The sequence below is a fragment of the Lithobates pipiens genome, unplaced genomic scaffold (genome assembly GCF_037356315.1).
Source record: "Lithobates pipiens isolate NorthernLeopardFrog02 unplaced genomic scaffold, aLitPip1_a1.2 Scaffold_30, whole genome shotgun sequence".
Taxonomy (NCBI): Eukaryota; Metazoa; Chordata; class Amphibia; order Anura; family Ranidae; genus Lithobates; species Lithobates pipiens.
In genome coordinates, this window is record NW_027507791.1 from 124,932,076 (window position 1) to 124,951,146 (window position 19,071).

Sequence of the window (19,071 nt, forward strand, 5' to 3'; positions counted from 1 at the left end):
GCCGCATCCAAGATGGCGCTGGGTGAGTGTTTGCAGGCCGCACACAAGACATACCCAATCCCCTCACAGTGCCATCCACCTCCACCCGCCTCACCAGACTCCCAAGGGAGCCCCTTCATTAGCCCAAGCCATCAGGGGGATTGGGAGAGCCACAAACTATCTCCCCACAGGCCGCCACAGACCCCCTATGAGAGGGTCGCCATCCATCCCTCCTGAATCTCCCGGAGCCCCCCATCCGCACTCCCCAAGCATGGGGAAATCACAGCTGGCCCTCGAGGATGGAGATCTAAGGTCCCACATCTTGGCCCTCCCTACTTGGGCTGATTTAAAAGGCTTCATGGCCCGGATGGAGAAGGTATTCAGGAAAAACATTGAGGACTTGCAAGCTGATACTGCCCATATTGGGGGACAAGTAGAGACCCTAGAAGCCACGGTGGAGGATATGCAGACGTATTGACTCCCTACTAGACCAGCTTGATGATGTTGAAAACAGGAGCCGTAGGGTCAATATAAGTATACGAGGTTTGTCTGAAGCCATAGGGCCAAGAGACATTATCCCCACCCTTCAAGGGGTATTTTCACAGATCCTAGGCAAAGAAGCACCTGATCGCATAGAGACAGATCGTGCCCTCAGACCCCCTCTGATGATCCAGATAAACCACGGGACATTATTTGCAAGTTGCACAAATATACCCTAAAGGAACGCATTATGTACCATGTTAGAGGGGTTCGCTACGTGGACTTTGATGGGGCCAAGCTGTCTTTGTTCCTGGACCTGTCCAGACACACACTAATGCAACGCAGGGCTCTTAAGCCATTGCTGGAAGCCCTGCAGAATGCTCATTTGGTCTACCACTGTGGATTCCCCTTCAGTCTCTCGGTCACTAAAGGGGGGCAACAAGTCACCCTACGGAACAAATCAGACCTGCCTCACTTTCTCTCCCGCCTGGACCTGCCCATGGTGGACATTCCTGATTGGCGCTCTGCAACGGCCATCCCAGTGCCAGCTCATCCAGAACCGCGGCAACAGGCTCGCCGCAGACGCTGCAGGCAACACCAGGATGATCCTGCTGGCACCGCTAGGCAAGAACCGCCTACCTCCTCACCTGCACACTGAGTGTTTTCCGAACTCAGCTTTCAAGAATTTAGGGGCCTTTTTCCCCGTTGCTTCCGTGATCTCCTTTTTGGCTTCTTTTTTCTTTGTCCCAACGAGTTAATTTTTTTTGTTGCAAAGGTTATTACTTCTGATGCTGTTTTTGTCAAGACTGTTTTTGCTGCTACTAATATTTTGATACCACACCCGATTTCCGGGAGTGTTCATGCACTACAGCAGGTTCCTTAGCAGGGCTCCCCCCTCACCCCCTATAGGTAAACTCCTAGGAGTTATACCCCTCAGCCAAGGAAGTCCACGGTACATGGGTCACCTAAACCATTTAGGGAAGGCTGGACAGGAGGTGACCCCTGCACCGTCGGTGTTAGTATTGATAATAGGCCCATGGGGCACTATGTTTTTTGGTTGTGTTATATTGTCAATGTGCTATTCTTCTTCTTCTCCCTTTCTTTACATGGGCTATACTAACATGTCTTCTCTCATCAGCACCTTAGGTTCATCGATCAATATGCTGCGGGTCACTCCTCCTGTTCCTTGCGCCCACGTGGCGTCACTACCAATGATCAACTATGGCTGACCTGAAGATCATATCATGCAATGTCCGCAGTCTGAGTTCACCATCTAAACGCAGTGAGTTGTGGCTTGAGACAAAGATTGGGCGCACATGGTTTACCTTTACATTTAGATCCCAATGGCAGATTGGTCCTCCTAAAAGGCACCTTATTCGGCCGTAAACTTACGCTTGTGGTGCTATATGCCCCCAATTTCAGACAACTAGAATTCCTAGATAAATTACTAGACACACTATCCACCTTTCGCGAAGGGAGACTAGTGGTGGGGGGTAACTTTAATGTCTGCCCCGACTCTCAGATGGACACTTCCTCCGGTCGTTCAATGCACTCGTTCACCTTTCTCTGACGATTTTGCAAGACACTACAAGCCGGCCACCTGGTTGACTGCTGGAGAGTGCTCAACCCAACCGTAAAGGACTTTAGCTATTACTCCGCCACACACAAGGTGTACACGCGGATAGATCCCCTAATGGTGGATCAATGCCTTTCAGAGTCACTCTCCGTTGCGTTGATCGTGTCACTGACAATCTCCGACTATGCACCCATCTCCGTCTCCCTGGCTCCCTCTTCCCCTGATGTACGCCATTGGATGTGGAGGCTGAACGAAAACTTGCTGGATGATGCAGTTGCACAACAGTGGGTCTCGGATACCATTTCCCAATATTTTAAAGAAAACGTGTAGGGTGAGACTCTGTATGGATGGTGTCCATACGGGAGGGTCATAACCCTGTGATCCGCGGCAAACTCATTTTCCAGGGATCTAGACTTAAAAAGGCATGCAGTGCGGAACTCCAGTCCATATTAACCCAGCTGCGCGCCACGGAGCTTAAACATAAACGTCAAAGGACCACTCAGCTGTATGAGGAACTAGTGTCACTTAGGGAAAAATTATCTGACTTACAAGAAAAGCGTACTAGGGATAGACTGAGATATGTCTCTCATAAATTTTATGAGTTTGGCAACAAATGTGGTAGACTTCTGGCTAGGGCCCTTAAACGGCAACGTACATCTGGACACGTCAATAAATTAAATTACAAACCACGTGGGCCCTCCAACGGAAATTCCCTCTAAAATCACAGCCGCATTTCAGGAATACTATGCCCAACTTTATCAACTTTCTGACACACTAGCAGGCTACACACCCTCACATAAAGCAGAACTTATATCACAATACCTAGAGGAAGCCTTGGCCCCTCAAATATCAGCACAACTCAGCGAGCAGATGGATCGGCCTGTGGCTGTGACGGAAAATGAGGCAGTTATTAAAGACCTTCCACTAGGAAAGAGTCCTGGCCCAGATGGGTTCACCAATACCTACTACCGAAAAAATTTCGCCCTCTTATCTGAACGCATGTGCGCATACTTTAACGCACTGGCATCGGGCGCTTCACTCCCAAAGGAGGCACTGCTAGCACATATTGCGGTCCTCCCGAAAGATGGGAAAGACCCATCCGTTTCCAGCAGTTACAGGCCAATCTCGCTGTTGAACACCGATATTAAATATTGGCGAAAGTCCTGGCCAATCGACTCAAACCTGTCATACCCACAGTTATTCACCTGGACCAAAGGGATTTATAATGGGAAGGGAGGCCAGGGACAACTCCAATCGGGCTATCCAGCTAAATCACTAGGCGGACCAGCGGACGCTGAAAAGGCGTTTGACAGGGTGGACTGGGCCTATCTCCAGGCACTGTTATCCAGATTGGGTCTGGGGCACAACATGCTTTGGTGGATATGGTCCCTATACATCTCCCCGAAAGTGAACGGGACGCTTTCTGACCCCTTCCCCATAAGGAACGGGACAAGACAGGGGTGCCCCCTATCCCCCCTGATATTTGCCTGCTGCTGCGCCCATTCTGGCAAGCTATCAGGATACAGATAAAAACTATTTTAGACGTTGACTTGCAGGACTCCCCAATGGAGTTCCTGTTGCATGTGCCATCCATTCCTCTAAGCCTCTGCCATAAATCCATCCTCCAACACCTTCTAAATGGCGCCTGGCATCCGATTCCCATATATTGGAAGTCAACCCAGGTCCTGGGACAACCCGAATGGGTACGTCTACTCAATTCTATTATGGCGGCGGAGGAATGGATGGAAAAATGCAAAGATAGGTACGATAAATTTTATGCTATATGGGCCACCTGAATACATTATACGTCTCCCAAAACTCAAACAACATCTGTTGCCACTCCGGGGCAAACAGCTCAGTAGTCCACATATGATTGAAAAGGATGAGACCAAGGCATCCCATTGTCTCCAAATCTCAATGTCAGCTGATGACCCAAACCTACCGCTACTATACTAAGCAATAAGTTCTAGACATGCCCATTCTTCCCCCTCCCATACCTGTCACTTCGGGTCATGCGAGAAGCAATAGGTGAAGTGCTGTAATTCACAACTAAACCATAACTCTGTAGCAATAAAGGTCCCTAAATTACAAACCCCCCTGAGGAGAGGGAATAACTTGATGAAGTCATATGAAGCAAACTCTCTATATGTATCAGGGACCCTTTTCATGCATGTTACCCCGAAGCCCCTTACTGTTTTCTTTTATTTCTTGTAACAGTTATGTCGCACTCTGTTTTTTTTCTGATAAAATAAAATAAAGATTATATAAAAAAAAAATTAAACCATTTTTCATTTGCATATAATAACAAGAAACTCTTACCCAAAGTCATGAGGGAAGCGATAAGAAGCCACCCGGCATGTACTCGATGTAAGGAGAGTCGACTGTTCTGGCTTGCAGAGCATAGTAAGTCTTCTGCCAGGCTCAGTATTACCTACAATAAAGAAAGACTTTTAAAAGCAGATAACCACCATCCATCAACTCTGGCTCTTTTGTACAAAGCTGGGTCATTGCAAAATGCCTCAGGGCCTAATATGCAACAAACTGCAAAAATGAACTGTATTCATTTTAGAGACACAAATTTTAAATGCAAGAAAGACTGTTAAATAAATCACGTGACCCATTTCACTTCTTGATTCTCGAAATCATCCAGCTACTGCAAAATGACAGTCGAAATGCCCGAGGTCAATATTCTTTTGCAACAACGCATGTTTATTCAGTTCTGTGAAAGATGACCAAAATTGAAGAACAGGAAAGCAGTGGTATAGCCCAAAGCAATCAATCGATAATTAACTTTATTTTCTGGCTTGTACATTTCTGTCACTGTAAGGAATTATACTATGCTAAGGCTTTGGGAAACATGCAAAAGTGACAACGGCATGCCAAGGAATACAAAGCAGGCGAATGGATTCAATTATGTTACATGCAAAACAGTTCAACTGCTGTTAGTAAATGAGGTTCTAGGAGAAGATCAATACTGAGCACGATCCTTACCTTGCCTTTTCCCTGTGACACACCAAGTGGGCACAGTCTAACAGAGCCAAGCAGTCCAGCTGCTACAAGGCTATACCCACTCACTGCTTCAGAAGAGGATTTAAGAGCTATCAGACGTTCAGCACATCGATCTAAGAGAGGGGCTGCTAGAGAAGGCATAGACACTACCAAACAGCGAAGGCACCAAGCGGAGGCTAAGCGAGCACTTAGGCTAGGGTGGAGAGCTACTGAAATCACAGTGTCCAGGACCCCTATAAGACAGAGGTAAAGCAGCATAAGGAAATGTGTTAGTATAGTTGTCCTATTCTTACACAGACATATTAACCAGCCCTACTGCAGATACATATAGATTACCAGCACTGGAGTCACGCAGCAAAGGGGAGACTGTAGTACCCAGTCTTAAAATAAGATCCCCGAGCTCTTGCAGGGCGCACACCAACACATGCTGACTGGCAGAGATATCAGTGGCACCAAACCGAGTCTCTTGATTACTGTCACTTAATGCAAGATCTAGTAAGGAACAAAAAATAGGATGAGAAATATATATAACTAGGGGGAGGGGTTGCAGATAAAGAAAATAACGAGATCAGTAAGTAAGCATACATTTACAAGAGAACATAATTTAAACATCTGTCATTCTATATTTGAATATGTTCAATTTGTGTTTTAAAGAAGACTCAATGGACCACTTGGTCTTTTTTCCGCTGTCAGTCTTCTATTTTTCTAAATTTCTAAGAAGCTGTTGTGAAAAAAAGTAATTGAATTGAAAGCACTTCCAGTTACCTGCACACCAGAAAACCCTGGGATCCTGGAACGTCTAGCCATTTTATGGCTCATTTACAGCAAATTTCTGCTTTAACTGTGCATTTCAGCATGTGCGTTTGTCCTGCATTTGCGGTGCATTTTTGGATTATTATTTTTCATTCATTTCAGTTTATTTTCCTTAACAAGTTGCATTTACACATGCAAGTTTATGATGCATTTGTGCATGCTCCTGTGCAGAAAAATGCAGCATGCTCTTTTTTCAAAATGCATATGAAAGCACTGCAGTGGTTTAAACAAGGCGCATTGCAATACATTTATTTTTCATGCATACGCGTACTGTGTTTAAAAATGCCCCTTTACTGAAACTTTTTGCACATTAGAAATCCCCACAATTCAAGGGTTCTGGTGCTCTCTTGAGAAGACCAGTTAAGTGTAGTATCTCATTTTTTTGCCACAGGTACACTGTAAGGCTGGCAATTAAGGACTCCTTTTTTAATTTTCCGATCAGCCAGAGACATGATAGAAAAAAAAACCAAATGAATTCCCCCATCCACACAAGCGAGATGGATGGAGGAATGCTCCTCGCTGTGCTATTGTATTCTGACAGCAGGCACTCCTCAGCTGTCAGAATATAAGGATGAGCGCTGCAGCCGATGATCAAATTAAAGTTTTCTTACAGTCCTGTGCAACAGAAGTCAATCAATAGATCAACTTTTGTTGAGTGAGAATGACCATAGATGGATCAAAATGGGTGCAGTCCTTGCTGAGCCTGTCAAAGTTCAATGCATGTATGGCCAGGTGTTTATGAGTGACTACAAACATAGCAGGCTGCAAGGCTTATCATTGTTTTTGGTGTTTTGGATGGAAAGGGTTAAAGTGAAACTGTTTCTCAACCCGACTAGCTATGTAACTATTATTCACAAACTGGAATAAGATATTTTTGTTTTTTTGGATAATGCTGTGAAAAATCCTGAACTATAAAAATTGAAATACTGTCAAGAATGATTTCTTTCTTCTTCCTATTTGCTTTTAATATGGCCTTAGACTTTATAATAGAAAATATAGCCATCGCAGGTAGACACTTTAGTTTCAGAAATAGAACTCGGCCCAACTCCTGCCTTGACTCATTATTGGTTTATCAGTGTAATGGGTGGTCTCAATGACCAATAGTGAGGTGTAGGAGGAGGCAGACCCGATCCTATGATCAGCTGTATTTGGCAAAGCGTTGAAATCTGCTATCAAACTATACACATTAAGCCTGGGTTCACACTGTAGCAATGCAGGTATCAGCGCGATTGCAGCGCCGGTTGCTGCATGGCATCTCTCCCACAGGCAGTTCACACTGCCCGCTGCGGCTGTCAATACAATGGTAATGACACCCAGAGATCGGTTCACAGATCACAATGCGAACTGTGAACTCGCACAGGAATCGGAGCACTTCGGTGAGAAAACCCATGCGATCCAATTCCAGTGCAGGAAAAAAAAAGTCCCTACACTATTTTCCTGCAAATCCAATGCGGGTTCAGCCATACAACTGTATGGCTGAACCCGCATTGCACAGACATCGCGTGTGATCGGCACCGGAGTGCGGGTGCAAATCACATGCGTGTCTGTGTTCGCACAAGTGTGAACCCAGGCAAATACAACTTTTACATTTGTACAGCATGGGTCACACATCCCTTGTCGGTTATGACTAAAAGTCTGTCCCTATTTACTTACCAGGGCAGTACAAAAAAAACAAAACCTAGTTTTTTGGGGGGGTTTTTTCCCCACTGTAAGACCATTGGGGAGATTTATTTTAGATTTACATCCTGAAGACAAACCAGAAAGGTTTCTAAGGCCTGTTTCACATGAACTTCAGCCTACATATGAGCAATGTGAACAGAAAGCTTTTACAAAGCATTTGCAGAATTTTCAGCAAACTTTGTTGAAGCTTTTAAAGTACCAATCAGTTATTCGGATCCTAATGGGATTTCTTATAGCCACTAGACATGTGCCGTTTGTTTAATTCCACATTGAAATTTAGATGGATTTTCAGTTTTACGAAAGTTGGATATATCTGAATTTTCAAATTACAATAGTACCAAATTTAAACAAATCTGAAATAACGGGGGGGAAAAAAAAAGGATCAAATGTGGATCGATTTGAATCGTTTTTAATCAATTTTGAGTTGTTTTCAAATTCGAATAATTTTCAATTTGTTTTCCAATTTTCAAAGAGAATAAAATAGAAGTAAAAATAAAGGAATATAATAGAAAAAAATAGAATAGAAAATAATAGAATTAAAAAAGAATATAATAGACTATAATGGAATATAAAAAAAATTGAAGAATAAAAAAAAAAAAATAGACTAGAAAGAATATAACCATTTCCAAAAACATAATTGAATCAATTGAAATTAAAAAAGAATGGAAAACAGAATAGTATGGAAAAAACACAACAGAATAGATGGAATATAACCATTTACCAAAATTCTAATTTTGAATAGAATAGAAAATAGAATAGAAAATAATTAGATAAACAAATAGAAATAGATTAGGAAGATGGTTATATTCTCTTTTATTCTGTTTTTCCTATACTATTTGGTTATTTTTTAATCTATTCAAATTCTAAATGATTGTATTTAAAATTTTGGGAAATGGTTATAAAATTCTATTTTTTTTTTAATTCTGTTCTTTTGTATTTCATCCTTTTATAATCAAATTTTAGAAGATGGTTATAGCCTATGTTTTTTATTATTTTCTATTCTATTTGTTTCTATTCTATTTTGTTCCGTTTTACCTTTTTATTATTTTCTATTCTTTTATTTTCTGTTATATTCTATTTATTCTATTCCTTTATCTTCTTTTCAATTCTTTTCTCTTAAAACTTTTTGAATTCGGGAAATTCGAATCAATTCGAATACAAATAAACAAAAACAATTTCCGAAAATGAATTAAACGGATTAAACAAATTTAACTAAACAAATTTTTTCGTTCTGCAAATGTATAAGGGCCACTTTAACAAGCTGCTAGGAGGCTTCATCACTACATGAAGCTTGTTGAAAGCCTGCTGAAGTATGAAAGCAGCTTGTTTAACCCTTTCACTGCCTACAGCACTGCAGTCTTCCAGCTTACCAGGTCCGTATGGCTTACGGACCTGCACTCCTCTGCTATAAGCTCATGGTCACATTAGTGAGCATGAACTTATATCAGAACTGTTTAGTAGACACTGCTGAACAAAACAATACCTCCGATTAGTGATTAACAAGTCCCTGATCAGAGCTAATAACTTAAAATATGACCCTCTTCTGCTGCTTCCTCCCCTCCATTTCCCCAGTACCCTCTTCCTGCGCAGCGCCCGCCTCCCCCCCCCAGCCGATTACTGCCCCCCTCCCCCCTACCAGCACAGATCTCCTGTGGCTCTGCAATTACTGGCGTCCCTCCTAAATTTCGCATGAGGCATTGCAAGGCTGGCAGTTACAAATACTCCTAGAGGCATGATGGGACTTATAGTTCTGCAACAGCTGGAGGGCCCCAGGTTGCCTACCTCTGGCCTAAAGGGTTACTCCCGGGTGCTGTGACCCCTGACCTTTCGGTCTTCAGTCCCTTTCTCGGTCTCAAAAAAAATAAAATAAAAGTGTACAAAAAAAAAAAAAAAAGGAGACATTAAAAAATTAACACCTGTACCTGTAAATAAAAAAAACCTAGTAAGGGTAGTTTTAGACATGTGTCTAAATCTCCCTTGCCTTGGGATCATGCTCCAGAGGCTACTGACAGAGTGCTTCTCCATTGACTTGAATGTGTAGCGTTTGGAAGGCTGCATCACTACAAGTCAGGTCAATTTTGTCGTAGGCACAAAGCAAAGTATCACAGCCACAGCATGTAAACACTCCCACCTATTCGCTGCCTATTGAAGCTTAAGGTGGAGTGGCAGAAATGCACCGCAACTGCATATTTTTGCTATTTGCAATTGCAGGTATAAATAAGGCCTAAGGCTTTAGTCATGTGGGTCATCAGAGACCTTGATTAGCTGCACAGGGATGCGCAGGTGTTCTGTGCATCCCCAAGCAGGCTGGCCCACTGATGTAAATTGGGAAATAGCAGCTGCACAGGAATGCATAGGTGTTCCGTGTATTCCTGTGCAGGCAGTCCCATCCATATCAATTGGGAAGCAGCGGCTGCATGGACACAGCCACTGTTCCCACCTTGACATGCATGTGGGTGCATGTCCCTGAACTCACAATGTCTGAATTTGGGGCCATGCACCTACACTCGCACAGATGTCAGATCTGTCTTTGCAGCTGCTGTGTCCAATAAATAAGACTGCAAAGGGATGCACAGAACACCTGTGCAGGTAAACATGGTCCTCCATGGACATATGCTTTAGTAAACCTCATGTGAACGAGGCCTTAGTAGGAATTTAGCAAGGGTTTTGTAAGTTATTCTGTGTTTGTGTGTGTAAAAAATATCGATAAACATTTGCGTAAATATTGCATGGCTTTAAAAATAAAAATAACCGTCTTTTTATTCTACTGGTCATGTGCTTTCAGAAAATATATGATTTGGGGTGGTCTTTTCCAAACTCTGAAAGCTGTAAGAGAAAAATAAAAGCAATGGAAAAATTGCAAAAATGGTACTGCCAGCTGAGTTTAAGTAGTAGAGTGCAGGGTTTAGCAGCGAAAGGGGTAAAGTGACAATCAGCTGTGTATAACATTTCTAAGCAGGAGCTAAAAGACTTAGGCCGCGTACACACGGGCGGACTATCCGTCCAACTAAGTCCGTCAGACAATCCGACAGACAGTCCGTCCTACTTTAGAATGAATGGACTTGACCACACACGACGAACAGACAGTCCACTGAAAGCTTGCGCGATGACGTGTACGGCACGTACGACAGGACTAGAAATACGCTGTCCAATACACTGCAACGCAACCTTCGGCCGTGTAAATCCTTTCTGAGCATGCGCCATACTTAGTCCGTCGAACTAGCCTACTCACGAGCGGACTGTCCGCTGAAACCAAGTTTGGACGGACAATATTACGGAAATTCCGAAAGACTTAGTCCGCCAGACTGTCCGCTGAAAAAGTCCGCTGAAGCCCACACACGAGCGGATTGTCCGCTGAAACACGTTTCAGCGGACCAAGTCCGTCAGACAGTCCGCCCGTGTGTACGCGGCCTTAGAGAAAGCTGCTCAAAGCTTGCCAAAAGTTTCATAGAAGCATGCTGTTCACACTGCCCTTATACAAGCTTAACCCCTTGATGCAGACGTATCACATATGTGGCTCCACTGCACTGGGCTTTTTTGCCATGGGGCCACATATATGCGTATGTCCCTTTAGGACAGCGTGCTCTTAGCACGGAGACCGAGGTCCCACCGAGAGCTCATACTAACAACCGGGACTCAGAACTCCCAATTCCGGGTCACCAGATTGCTGTGGTAGCCTTTGATTGGCTACCACAGTGAACATTTACTGTGACACCCACCCCTGTGTTTGTGTTTTTCTCTGTGAATAAAAAGGAAAGATACATTGTAACTGCGTAAAAAAAATTGGATTTTTATATACAGCTTACCTGTAAAATCCTTTTCTTGAGAGTACATCACGGGACACAGGAGCTTCATTACATAGTGGGTTATATAGGCACCTCTGGTGATTGGACACTGGTTGACCCTAATTAAAGAGAATTCCTCCCCTATATAACCCCTCCCATTTGGGAGGCACCTCAGTTTTGTAGCAAAGCAATAAGAAACCACGTAAAACCCAAGGAGGGGCGGGAGCCCTGTGTCCCGTGATGTACTCTCAAGAAAAGGATTTTACAGGTAAGCTGTATATAAAAATCCCATTTTCTTGATCATACATCACGGGACACAGGAGCTTCATTACATAGTGGGATGTCCCATAGCAATGCTCAGGTTGAGGGGAGGGAGACACAGATCATAAATATAGACCGCCAGGGACCTGAGGACCCAAACTGCAGCCTGCAGTACACTGCGCCCCAAAGGCGATATCCTCTTGCCCTCTGACATCCACCTGATAGAATCTGGTGAATGTGTGGACTGATGACCAAGTCGCAGCCTTACAGATCTGAGCCAGGGAGGCCTGGTGATGCACTGCCCAAGAAGCACTGACAGCCCTAGTAGAGTGCGCTTTCACCTGAAAAGGAGGAATCTTCCCCTTTAAGCTATAGGCCTGAGAAATAACCTGTCTGATCCACCTTGAGAGAGTGGACTTTGACGCTGCCTGACCCCTTCTAGGGCCTTCTGGCAGAATAAATAAACAGTCAGTTTTTCTTATCTGAGCAGTTGCTTGAAGATAAAGACTGATTGTTCTAACCACATCTAAAGTGTGAAAAGACTCTTCCTCTATGGACTGAGGATTCGGAAAAAAGGATGGTAGGATTATATCCTGATTCAGATGGAACCCCGAAACCACCTTAGGTAGAAAGGACCCGTTGGGACGCATAACCACCCGGTCCTTATGGATAATTAAATAGGGCTCTTTACAGGAAAGAGCTGCCAATTCTGATACTCTTCTAGCCATGGATATGGCTACTAAGAAGACCAGCTTTTTAGTCAAGAGAGCTAAAGAAGCCAGATGCAAAGGTTCAAATGGTTGGCCCTCTAAGGCCGAGAGAACCAAATTCAGATCCCATGGGCATTCCGGAGGTTTAACTGGCGGTTTTATCCGCATAGCCCCCTGGATAAAAGCCCGTACTAGGGAGTGTGATGCAAGAGGTCTTTGAAAAAATACCGACAGGGCCAAAATCTGCACCTTGATGGTGCTTATGGCCAAATTCATTTCTAGGCCTGACTGGAGAAAGGCCAAGATTCTGTTAATGACATACTTTCTAGGATGCCATCTCCTGAGTTCACACCAGGAAACATATGTCCTCCAGATCTTGTAATAGATACGCCTGGAGGCCGGCTTTCTGGCATTGACCAGAGTAGAAAGGACTGGCCCCGAAAGGCCACGGTCTCTCAGAATGTGGGTCTCAGCAGCCAGACCGACAAATTCAGACTGCGTAAAGCAGGATGGTAGATTGGACCCTGTGAGAGCAGATCTGGCCAGAGAGGGAGGGTCCATGGCCTGCCCACTGCCAACTTCATGATTTCTGCAAACCATGGTCGCCTGGGCCAAGCTGAGGCCACCAAAAGGACCGGCTTCGACTCCCTCTTGACCCTTCCCAGGAACCGCGATAGCAGCGGACTCGGGGGGAAGGCATAGATCAGATTGTACTGATCCCAGGAAACCGTCAGAGCATCTGACCCCTGGGCAAGCGCATCTCTTGTCCTTGACACAAACCTGTCCAGTTTCCTGTTGAATCTGGACGCAAACAGATCCACGTCTGGAGTGCCCCACTTGTGACATATGTTCTGAAACACGTCGGGGTGCAGAGCCCATTCTCCTGGGCATAACTGCTGGCGGCTGAGAAAATCCGCCTGCCAATTCTCCACTCCTGGGATGAAGACTGCAGAAAAAACACGGAACATGCTCTTCTGCCCAGACAAGTATGCGATTCACCTCCTTTTGGGCCACCAGACTTCTGGTACCGCCCTGGTGATTAATGTAAGCCACTGCGGTGGCATTGTCGGACTGAATCCGAACTGGGAAACCTCGCAGTCTGTAGGACCACTCTATGAGTGCCATGTAAACTGCCCGAATCTCCAAGATATTTATGGGCAGCAGACTTTCGGTCGCAGACCATTTCCCCTGCGAGCACGTTCCCTCTAATACGGCTCCCCAGCCTGTCAGGCTGGCATCCGTTGTGACAATCTTCCATGAGAGGGGAAGAAAAGTTTTGCCTTTCAGCAAATTCCTGGTTTGTAACCACCAGACAAGATTTTTGCGTGTCCCGGGGGATAAACGCATAGGAAGATCGAGGGATTGGGGCTTCCTGTTCCAAACCGCAAGGATGCATCTTTGCAGAGGCCTTGAGTGGAACTGGGCGAATGGGACGGCCTTGAATGAGGCGACCATTTTCCCAATAGTCTCATACATAACCGAACGGAGGAAGATCTTCTGCCTAGAATCAGGCGCACCAGATCTCCAATGGCCAAGGCCTTTGGCCTTGGAAGAAACACCCTGCCCTGAGCGGTGTCGATAATCAGACCCAGGTAATCCAACCTGGTGGTTGGTTGCAAGGATGACTTTTCTAGGTTTATAATCCAACCTAGGCGCTCTAGATGTTCTAGCGTCTTGGTGACGCTGCGACTTAAGCACGCTGCAGTTCTCTCTAGGAGAAGCAAGTCGTCTAGGTAAGCCCTGACGGCTATGCCCTGAACTCTTAAGATTGCTAAGAGAGGGTCCAGAATCTTCGTGAAGACTCGAGGGGCCGTAGCAAGCCCGAACGGCAAGGCCACAAATTGAAAATGGCGCCGCTCTACCGCGAACCTTAGAAACTTCTGGTGTGCGGGAAATATTGGCACATGGAGGTATGCGTCTTTGATATCTATTGATGCCATGAATTCTCCCCCTTGCAGGGAGGAGACCACAGTGCGCATTGACTGCATCCGGAAGGTCTGGATCTGTAAAAACCGGTTTAGGTCTCTCAGATCCAGGATAGGTCTGACACTTCCGTTTGGCTTTGGAACGGTGAAGAGATTTGAATAAAAACCTGAACCCTGCTCTTTCGGGCTCACTTCTACTATCACACCCTGGGATAGTAACTGATCTAAGGCCAGGAATAGCGGTTTCTGATTTACTGGATCCTTGGGGATCCTTGACCTTAGGAAACGATAAGGTGGAATCTCCTGAAACTCTAGCCTGTAGCCCAGAGCTACCGAAGAGATCACCCACTTGTCCTGAATCTCTTCCCGCCAGGCGCCTGCAAACTGCAAGAGCCTTCCCCCCACTCTGCCGAGCGGGGGCGCCCCTTCACAAGGAGGTCTTGGGGGTCTGCTTGGCAGGCTTTCGCCCCCAAGTCTTTTTCTGTCCCTGGGCTCGGCCCTGAGGCTTTCTAGCAGAGGAGGGCTGGGAAGGCCGTCGGCACTGTTTAGAGCTTGATGCTTCGGGAGAGAGAGCATGCCTGAATGAAGGACGTTTGCTCTTTTTGACTGGAAGGAGAGTAGACTTACCTCCTGAAATATTTTGGACGAATCTATCTAGTTCTTCCCCAAACAAACGCTCCCCTTTAAACGGGAACCCAGTCAAATGCTTTTTGCATGTCATCTCAGCAGCCCAATTCTTTAGCCATAGGGTCCTTCGCATGTGAACCAACATGAGGGACAAACGCGATGCTTGTTGGACAGAATCCAAAATCGCATCAATTATGAAACACAAGATGTGAGGCAATTCTGCATAATTCTCTACTTCCTCACTGGGAAGGAGTCCAAACATCTGTTTAACCTGTTCCTTGAGGAACTGACACAACCCCACGGCTGCGACTGTAGGTTGCACCACAGCGCCAGCCATGGAAAAGGAGGTTTTTAATAAGGTTTCCAGCCTTTTGTCAGCTGTTTCCTTAAATACCTGCGCATTATCCAAAGGACAAGTTAGGTTTTCATTCACACAAGAAACCGCCGCATCGACAGATGGGACCCCCCATTCCTTGGTGAAACTTTCCTCCACAGGATAATGCATAGAAAACCTTTTGGGAGGAGTAAACAGTTTATCGGGATGTCCCCAATCCTCATACATCAATTTATCCATTAAAGGATGAATTGGGAAGGAACAAGCAGTCTGTGGGGCTTTCCTGACTCCCAGGGAAGAGACAGAGGATGTAGCGACTTCAGCAGCAGGCATTCTGAATGTGGTACGCACCAATTCAGTATAATACTGCACCTGCTTTCTGAGTGCCTGGGAGGAGGGGACTATCTCCTCTACCTCTGATTCATCCGACTGCTCATGATCCCTTATCCAAAGATAGGGATCCCTCCTCATTTTCAGAACAACTATCTGAGAGAGGGATTTCAGCAGAGGGAGGGGATCCACCCCTTTTCCTGCTATCTTTTAGGGAAGCAGAAATAAAATTCATGATCCTCCCTTCAAAACCCTCCAATGTAGCCCTAAGGGAGTCCTCAGTGATAAAAACCGGGGCTGCGACATTAGGAGAGGCTGCAAAACCTGACAGGTGCACTGACTCGTTATGAGAGGCTGGCTCCAGTCTTGCAGAGGGGGATGGTAATTTACAGGCACTTTTGGAACCCCTGGACCTAGGCGGTGACTTGCCAGTGCTTTTATTACCTGCCCCTGAAACCCTCTTACGAGGAAACATAGTACTAAGCTACAAAGCAGAGGTACTAGTACAAATGCAATCACTGTTGCGCTTAAAGTCTCACAATAAATCAATATATGCTTAAACTGCACAACCTGATGCTGAGTAGGTGTCTTAAGGTTTGCCTGGATCCAATCCCCACGGATGCTTACAGCCCACAGCTCCTGTGTCTCCAGTTACAGTCCCCTGACGCTCTGGGCTTTTTAAAACTGCCGCTTGGCGCCTGCGCTACAGCGCCGTGCACACTAACGTGCACACTAACGTGCACGGCTCGCAACCACACCCCCCCTCCTCCATTAGGCCGGGAGCGCGCCCGCGCGCGTGCACGAGGACCGCGGAATCCGGGGGGGGGGGGGGAAGGAGAACCCAAAGGGAGCAACGTGGGACCCCTGACCTGCATGGGACCCCTTTTTACCTTTAACTGTGGCAGGAACTGTAAGGGAGACGTGAGTAGCTGGAGAACCAGGCTTTCACTGAGCGTGTTTGTATTGAAAGGCATGTAAGTATGCATCAGGCTGCTCTTACTCCCTCTAGTGGTGGAAACCAGGTAAGACATACAACTACTCACAATGAAGAAATCCATTCATATATTTAAAATATATAGGATGACTTCCCTTACCTGTCCCTGCCGCAGGAATTGCTGATATCAGACCAATTCCAGCCTTCACCCATCACGGCGGGTATTGTTAGCCAACCTTCAGGTATATCTGGGGCTCTTACGAAAAGATCCTCCCACCTGGGCCATGTAGAAAGCTCTGCCAGAAACTTACGGGCGCCCTGAGTAAACAGTACCCCAAGTCTGGTTGTCCCCAGAGCCCAGTCTTCCAATGGAGAGGACTTACAGGCAAAACCTCGTTTCTTCGGCAGACGAGGCCCGGGTACCATACCATCATGGGAGTCAAATATCGGCCCGAGGTATGGATCCGGTTTGTTGTAGCCCTTCGGCCCTCGCCGGGACCCGCATAGAGCTAAGTTTTACGTGACCATCGACCAGACACTGGCGAAAAAACTGAGGTGCCTCCCAAATGGGAGGGGTTATATAGGGGAGGAATTCTCTTTAATTAGGGTCAACCAGTGTCCAATCACCAGAGGTGCCTATATAACCCACTATGTAATGAAGCTCCTGTGTCCCGTGATGTATGATCAAGAAATAAAAATTATATATTGATCAATGAACAAATAATAAAAAGAAATAAAAAAATATCTAGTTCAAGGGTTGATCAAGCTAAGTGCCAGGGTTAATGTTTGGGTCAAGTAAGGGTCAGTATATCTTGGGCAGGATTTTATTTTATTTTTAAATTAGTTTCAGTGTGTCCTAGGTAGGACAAAAAACAAAAGAAGAAAGTAAAATGTGCACTATTGTTTCTGAACTGTACTACGGGTACAAACAACAACATACACATATGTGGTATTGCGTCAGAAGCAGGAGAATTTAACGCATTGTTCTTTGGTGGTAGGTTATGGTAGTAACAAGAAATATACAGCTAAAATTTAAAAACATTTTTTTTACTATTTTGGGACAGTTTCAATTGACAAAAAAGAAAAATCAAGAAATATTCATAACTATTTAACACCAAATAAAAGCCCAATTTGTGATGAAAGAAAAAAACAAGGTATAATCCACCTGGATGCACCAAGTAGTTGTGATGATATGTACAGTTTTACTAACACATGTCAAAGTTCCAAAATTGTGCTTGGGCATTAAAAATTTGTTTTACCCTAGGCATGAAGGGGTTAAGCCCATATAAAACAGGCTTTAGATAACAGTTACTGAACCAGATGTCCCAAAAGGAGGGTTTCCCTAGTGGGAACAAAAGTACCAATGTTTTTTTTAATTCTTTATCTAACTAATAAATAGCTTAAGACAATTTTTCAGATACTGTACATACAACCAGGACTGCAACTTTTTAGAACACCAAAACAAGATAAATTAATATGGCAATGACAAGTTATCACATACCCACAGACTTTATGAGTTTCTTGACGACCTCACAAATCTCTCGAGCTGCTTCCAGCTGGGCCTTCTCACTTAGCATTTCCCCTATCGTAGCTCTGAGAATGTAGGATACACAACGTCTTGCACAGCAAGCTTCCACCGGGTTCTGAGTTGCCTTTTGATGGGACACCAACTCTAGCACATGTGACAAGAGCAATGGGACATTTCTAGAAAGCCATTGTGCTCCAAGCGTGCTGATAAAGACGATGTACGCCTGTGTGAACAAAAAGATCAGAAAGGAGTCATAAAAGCCTTCCAGCTCGTTGGAAAATTACTGCATGTTGATGGTGAAGACGAAAAACGGCTTTTGGGAAAATTTGTTACCATCAAAAGTAGGCATTAGCAAATGTGCCATGAACAGGGTCTTCATTTATATGATGTACCTGAAGAAGAGTTTGCCCAGATACAGCCAGATAAATGATATTTGCATACCGTCTTTAAAAAAAAAAAATAATGAATATTCAAAAAGGAAATTGTTGACTATTGTCAAGATATTTGAACAGGCAAAGAGTAGATGTTCATTTAAACAGTACCAACAGGTCAAGGTAATGTCCTTGAGGCTCCATTCAAACCTGGGCGATTTGAACAGTGGGCAGAATCATTGCGATTTTGACACAATTGTCCTGCAATTTTGTTGTGCGACAGTCATGGCAAAATGGCACCACGTTTAGGGTGCCATAAAAAAATAATGGCATTGCAAAAAGCATCCTACGTTTTGTCGCAATTCAATCATCCAGGTGTGACTGGAGCCTAAATAAATAAAATTAAAAAAACACAAAGAATATTAACCTTTTCAATCATTTAACAAAAATAACAGATCCAGTGGTGTACTATGGAAAAAGCAAGTACACCCTTGGCCTCAGAAGCTGGTATTGTCTCCTATAGTAGAAAGTACCTTTGTAGGCATTTTCATAACTGCCCACCAGTCTTTTACCACCTCTTTTACTATGCTATAGCCGAAACATGGGAACAGCATGATTAACTAGTTCTGGGAGGGCATCCATGGATGTCCTCCCAGAACCATACCCCTCTGAGGAGCATATCAGCCGTGTTCTGTGACCGCTATATCCTTAGGACACAGCTGATCACTA

General features: G+C 44.8%; 1 protein-coding gene across 2 annotated transcripts in view; it reads right to left on the reverse strand.

The window, feature by feature from the left end:
* HEATR5A (HEAT repeat containing 5A) overlaps window positions 1-19,071 on the reverse strand; it is a 277,562-nt gene that overhangs the window by 196,780 nt on the left and 61,711 nt on the right. For both annotated transcript variants that reach the window (XM_077464810.1, XM_077464809.1), the window contains exons 7-10: window positions 17,945-18,194; window positions 5,381-5,536; window positions 5,027-5,277; window positions 4,355-4,466 (exon numbers count right to left, since the gene is read on the reverse strand). In XM_077464810.1, coding sequence (XP_077320936.1) covers window positions 4,355-4,466; window positions 5,027-5,277; window positions 5,381-5,536; window positions 17,945-18,194 — 769 coding nt within the window. The remainder of the gene's footprint in view (window positions 1-4,354; window positions 4,467-5,026; window positions 5,278-5,380; window positions 5,537-17,944; window positions 18,195-19,071) is intronic.